The following is a 6,318-nucleotide window of genomic DNA, read 5'->3' as shown; positions in this document are numbered from 1 at the left end:
GCACACAACCTATCCATAGGCTACACAATGCAGTCTACATAGCCTATTTGTGGACAATGAGTAAGCTAACCTAATCTATTTCACGCTTTTATAAATTCACGAATCAATGTCGTGGACATATGTAACCAGAACACATTTGCGTCAGAGCTCTCGAATCGATTAAACAGATTGGACCACAGGTGCGTTTTAGAGCAAACATGGGCAAACCCACGACCAATAAGATAACATCATGAGACACAATAGTGTAACACTAATCCATTCGACTGTGACCATAAATTGAATATTGGGACTTGTATTTGTAGGAAAATGGCCTTGACTATTTACCATGCAATGGGAAACAATTCCCCACACATAGGCTTAGGTTCTCTGTGGTAGAAAGAATATCGAGTTAACTAGAAATTCATATTTTGCAGTAGTAGGCTTTAGCAAAAATATCTGTTTAGGTATATTTAGCAGTCCTTACCTTTTGCTGAGCAGATAGCTACCCTTTTCAAAGGTGGGCGTACAACAGGCGCGACCGAACTGCAAGCTACCTGATGTTGCGTTTCCACCGGCTTCAATCCTTTCTTTTACTGTCTATGTTGTTTCAGTCGCCTTCCGGTATCTTCTCTGTGCGCCTGGTCTGATTCAATCTTTATCAATCGCAATTAACAGTGCTATTTGTGGAGCGCATACAGCTGATTTTGTGAGCATTTACAGGTCACTGTGTTAAAGGTTTAGATCCAGTATGCTGACACCTTATTGGCATGAGGTGGAGCTAAAAGAGGACATAATGCAAAATATTCACTATTACTCTCATTAAATTATATATCTGACTGCTTTTTCAGTTCTAATACTGAATCATGACACCTTCAAACATCAAAACACCTTAGGAAAAAAAACAGAAACCAACAAAATCAGACACCATGGCCTAATTTGCCTGTGTCTAAACAAGCAGAATCCTTGAATACCAAATTTAAAATCTAAACTAAATTCAACCGATATCAGAATATATCTTTGCACTTCCAAGTGCATCAAACTCTGGTTGCCCTCCTTTTGTTCACAAGATAACTATAATAACCATTTAACACAGTGTTTCACACAACAGTTGAAAAAGACATGGAATTTGATGCTGACATAGACACACAACAGCTAGAGGAATGGCTGAGGCAACAATAGCATGTTCAGCTTCTAAGGGTTCTTATCACCATTGGGTGGTTTTTCTTAAGGGTTCCTGAAAGTAGCTGGTCCTCCAATACATTTCACACAAATGTATTATTGTATGAAATTTATCCTGCTTTCCATCTACATAATGTACATAACCATTTCCCCTTGAATTTCTGAACAAAGTTAATACTGTTGAGTCTGGCTTCAACTAATGATTACTGTGCTGGTTGATTAAGCTGTTCACTACTTTATAAATTAATCAATTAGATATTCCATCTACAAATGTCAGAAAATGGTGAACAAATATTGTTCAGTGTTTCCCAAAGCCCAAGATGTCACCCTACAATGTCTTGTTTTTACCAAAAGATATTCAGTTCACAGAAGAGTAAAGAAACCAGAAAATATTAACATTTCAGAGGATGGAATCTGAGAAGTCTGGCTTACAAAAAAGTAAATTATCAAAATAGTTGGGGATTCATTTAATAGGCAAGGGCAACTGATATTATTCAGGTTATTTAATTTCAGTGTTCCAAATGACATTGAATCCATAAGTGTGTGTGTTTTTTCTGGGGGAGCCAGTCCACAGCCATACTTTCAGAGAAAAGTATTATATTTTAATATTGCAATCTGTACATTACCAATTAGAGGAGAGACTACAGGGGAGTGGTGATGAGAACAACCCTGTAGTCTTTGAACTGTTGTTTTACAGTAAGTCCAGCAATATTTTACCATCAACTTCTTCAGTGAGACTGAAGGTAGGCTATTACATTGTCCAACACTCACTCATCCAACTTTCACTCTTCAGTGATAATCTCTCTTAGTGATAATCAGGTCACTGTCCAAATATTGTCCATTCCAGTCTAGGATGTAAGGCCGATGCCACTTTGCTCCAATTCAGCAATCATAGACATGTACTTGAAATCTGCTGGTTTGTGGTTGAAGTTCTCCACCAACTGGAAGGTCGAACGCCGCTCAGAACCATAAAATACCTGCACTTGATTGGCCAAGCACTGGGCTTGGTGGACATTCTGAAAAGATAATGCAATTAGTCAGTTATTGTTTGAGTGGATTTGAGTGTACATCACAACTATAGTCCTGGGCAAGGAGCAATTCAATATGCTGCACAAAGAGGTCAAGTAAAAAAAGCAGAACTTGTCAATTAAGATCTTGTTTTAAAAACAGATCTTGTAAATTACAATAGCAAGAATTTAAGATGACTTACAATGAATCTGTCATCCATCTCTGCGGTCATGAGTACAACACCCTTGTCCTTGAGCAGCTCTGTGTAATGGTAGAGGATCAGCTGACTTGGAGCACTCTCGCCTGCAGTCTGACATGGGCACAGATAAATGAAGTAAAGTTACATTTGAACTGTGTAGTGAGATATGGCCTCTTCAGCTGGGGAGGGACAAGAGATTTACCTGAACATTAATGAGAGAGGTGAAATGAAGCTCGTGGCCAGCCCACTGACCCACAATGAACTCATACCCTTCTTGCCGTGGTAGGGCATAAAGGAACTACAGACAAACAAACAAAAAAGTCACCGTAGTTTAATAATTCTGTGAATGTTAGTAAGATCTATTGACATGAGTAGACCACTCTCAGAATTGTATCACAGTAAAGTTTTCCACATCTAGCCCTAGCAAATATTTTGCCATTTTATAAGTGTCCAAGACTTGCATGAAGAACACATCAATACTGCCATCATGTGGCTGCATGCAACACAGGTACGCCCATTTAGAGTACAATCCAGAGCTAACAGAAACCAAGACAAATGGAACAAAAGACCAGTAAATCAAAATCAGTGATCATGTTCTATTTGATCTGGCCAGATTTAATAAGTCTGATGAGGGGTTGGCAGAAAAACAGCTTACAGTTGGGCATGATTTGGTTCTGTTGAATATCAATTCAAAGGTTGCTCCCTGAAACAAATACACAGAAAAAAAATACAGTGAAGTCTGATGCATAATCAAACTGGCTTTAACACAGACAACAGACAGCGGACAGGAACATACAGTGCAGAAAGACCTACCGGTATAACCGCACTGATGGTGTCCTTGTTGGAATAGTACTGCATCCAGAGCTACAAAAGACAACAAAACTCTATTCAATACACACAAAAACAAATGATTTTAAAACACATGAGGGTAGTTAGATGTGTGGAAACAAAGAATTTCTCTTACTTTTCCAATTTCTTCTGCAGATATGTCTTTTACCATTTCAAGGTTGAGAATGGATCCAAGAGTCTATGAGAAATTGAAGCATAAATAATATTAATAATACTACTAATGAGGTCTGTAAGAGTAAATGCTGATAAGCATATGGCCATTTCAAATGATAGAAGACAGAAGAATGACAATTGTTATGGTTGTTATGGTGAACTTTTTCTACCAGGAGTCAATTAATGTATGTTTTTTAAATATTGCAGTCCCAACACTTAATGTATTGATATTGAGCATATAGCATATCACATTACCACAAAGCATTCTACCGCATTGCTATAGACTAATGATTCTCCAATTTGTCGATTCAACACACAACTCAATGCAACACTATTTACTAACATTTTAGATCAAATACAATGTTACTAAATTGTAAAAAAACTGCACCTCCAAATGCCAAATGTACCCTCCAGGTATGTCATTATATTTTTTCACTTGCATAACAAGGCAACATTTCTCAGGGATGTAATAATCAATGAGGAAACTTCATACTATGTTTTTTAGTAGATTTTAAGAGTAATCAATCAAATGCCAAGTTTTAGTACTTACAACAAATGACTTGTTCATACAATTTTGATGATTAAAGTACAGATTTACAGCCTCAAAATTGTATGTGCATTTTTTACTGTAATTTTTACTGTAAATTGGCCAAATTACAGTAAACAATGCACATACAATTTTGAGGCTGTAAATCTGTACTTTAATCATCAAAATTGTATGAACAAGTCATTTGTTGTAAGTACTAAAACTTGCCATTTGATTGATTACTCTTAAAATCTACTAAAAAACATAGTATGAAGTTTCCTCATTGATTATTGCATCCCTGAGAAATGTTGCCTTGTTATGAATCTGGTCCACTTGACTGCATTTACCTTGTCCTTGGTGAATCCCCCAGAGGTACCTTGCAGTTTGGCCCGTTTTTCAGCCTGAAAACACAATGTTTGTAAAAATCAAATACTAAATCACAACGTTCTGTCCCACCCACAATCCAGCACATATACAGCATACTGTAGCCAGTCAGCACACCTGCTCAATACCATACCTCCTCTTCCATGAGTTTTATGAACTCGGCTTGTCTTGAGTGTCCCAATGGCTCTTTCTTCATCTCTGTCCGTTTCTCAAGTCTGACTTTATACTCCTGTGGTTTGGCACTTTAACAATCATGAACAGATCACACGTTAATTATCAAAGTCCACATCAAAAGATAGTCTGGCATTACTATGCCCATAGGTAAAAACATTGATTGATTGATTGATTGCACTTTATTATTAATTATTTTGCTACCTGGTAACCACACACAACCACAATCAGTAGGACAGTTGATACTTAAGACAGGGCACAGTACAACATACACTACAACAAATAAATAGGGATGCACCAGACACAGGCACTGAAAGGACACAATAATCACAGTAATCTCAACAACATAAATCACAACAGCAATGCTAGTCAACAGCTCTTGTTAAAAAGTCTGATTGCTGTAGGAACAAAGGACCTCCTAAATCTCTCTGTGGCGCATCTAGGTAGAAGGAGCCTTTGGCTCCAACCACTTGTAGTGAACATGCTGTACAAGGGCTGGTCCTCCCTTGACCGCACACTCCTCATCTTCCCCATCACCCTCTGTTCTAGGATTTCCTCCACAGAACTTGGGCATGAACTAATGATGGAACCTGCTTTCCTTATCAGTTTGTTTAACCTGTTCCGGTCCCCAACATACAACAGCATAAAAAAGAACACTTGCCAGAATCCCATGGTAACACATGTTTAAAATAGGCCTGCCCAATGCCCATATCAAACGACCTCAGTTTCCTAAGGAAAAACAGTCTACACTGGGCCTTCTTGAAGGTAGACGGACACCAAGGTATTTAGATGAGGTAACTACCTCTACTGCATAACCTCTAGTACTCTAGGTATAGGGACTAATTCATTTTTCCCCCTTTTCAAATCAAATATTAGTTCCTTAGTCTTATCTACATTTAAAATGAGATGGGCATCATCACACCAACTGAAAGCTATCCACTTCATTCTGATATGCTGCATGCTAGATCCTGCTATATCCTAGATTTGTACATTTTCTATCATAAATCGCAGCATATACCAATAAATACTTATGACCAAAACAATCAATTCGAAGGTCACACATATCTAATTAGCCTTCAAATTCTGGTGGTGGATTAGGCTAGCATTACTAGGACGTCTCATGTTAACATCACTTCATTAACTTCTTAAAATACTAGGCCGTTTTCAGCTGTGGTGGGAATGTCATTATTTAGCTAGTTTAATATGAAGAGCATACAACTAATATTCTATAACGTTAAACGTTACCCCATTCCACAGAGAATGGTTCTTTGATGTTATGATTATTACAGGTTGCTACGTTAGCTGTTTTAGCATACGGTGGGTTAACGTCTAACGGTAACCTACCTTCGAAGTTTCCTGATCTTTTCCTCATATTTACTAAAATATGGATTTTCTTCCAGCTCTGGTTCTTTTTTCACTGAAAATGTTCTAAACTGCGGTGGCACCAGGCCAGGGATGAGCGGCCTGATACCAATTGCTCTGACCGCTATCATCCCTCGGTACAAACATGACATTTGTACCATGGCCGCCGCCATGTTTCCCCCACGGTCGCACATAAATACTGTTCCGAACTGATACGGAAGAAATTATAGCGAAGGTTCCCAAGCGGACAGACATTTCGTTTTTGAAGGCTACTGTGCACGTTTTAGTTAGTTTTAGTGTTCCCAGAATGACTTACATCAGTTCACCATAATTGTTTTTGCTACGCGATTTTCATAGGGTATTTTGACATTAAATTTTACATCCTCATAATGAACACAGAAAATGAGATCGATTCGCAAGTTTTAAGGGGACATTTTGGTGGCAAATCTTTTTACAACAGAACATTAAGGTGAATGGTAACACATTTCTCAGTAGGCCCATAGAAAAT

At 38.0% G+C, this 6,318-nt stretch overlaps 1 protein-coding gene across 1 annotated transcript; it reads right to left on the bottom strand.

Annotated features, from left to right (window-relative positions):
• Window positions 1–1,646: 1,646 nt before the first annotated feature.
• atpaf1 (ATP synthase mitochondrial F1 complex assembly factor 1) lies at window positions 1,647–5,996 on the bottom strand. Its single transcript, XM_076277806.1, has 9 exons — window positions 5,793–5,996; window positions 4,411–4,519; window positions 4,241–4,294; window positions 3,330–3,392; window positions 3,179–3,229; window positions 3,021–3,068; window positions 2,568–2,663; window positions 2,369–2,476; window positions 1,647–2,174 (listed from the first exon to the last, which is right to left on the bottom strand). The coding sequence occupies exons 1-9, from the start codon at window positions 5,981–5,983 to the stop codon at window positions 2,007–2,009; spliced, it is 888 nt and encodes a 295-aa protein (XP_076133921.1). The 5' UTR covers window positions 5,984–5,996; the 3' UTR covers window positions 1,647–2,006.
• Between the last annotated feature and the right edge of the window lie 322 nt (window positions 5,997–6,318).

Source organism: Alosa pseudoharengus, unplaced genomic scaffold (genome assembly GCF_046254945.1).
Source record: "Alosa pseudoharengus isolate Yale_2024_CS ecotype anadromous, Long Island Sound unplaced genomic scaffold, YU_APseudo_1.1 YU_APseudo_1.1_scf_11, whole genome shotgun sequence".
Classification (NCBI taxonomy): Eukaryota; Metazoa; Chordata; class Actinopteri; order Clupeiformes; family Clupeidae; genus Alosa; species Alosa pseudoharengus.
This window is presented reverse-complemented; position numbering and strand designations above follow the sequence as displayed.

What these genes read in the sequence shown, in the direction of transcription:
- atpaf1 (XM_076277806.1), bottom strand. Translation starts at nt 5,983, where the DNA reads ATGGCGGCGGCCATGGTACAAATGTCATGTTTGTACCGAGGGATGATA. An exon ending in CCATCAGTGCGGTTATACCG is followed by an intron (nt 3,069 to 3,178) that starts GTAGGTCTTTCT and finishes TATTTGTTTCAG; the next exon opens with GGAGCAACCTTTGAATTGAT. An exon ending in GAACCAAATCATGCCCAACT is followed by an intron (nt 2,664 to 3,020) that starts GTAAGCTGTTTT and finishes GTTTGTCTGTAG; the next exon opens with TTCCTTTATGCCCTACCACG.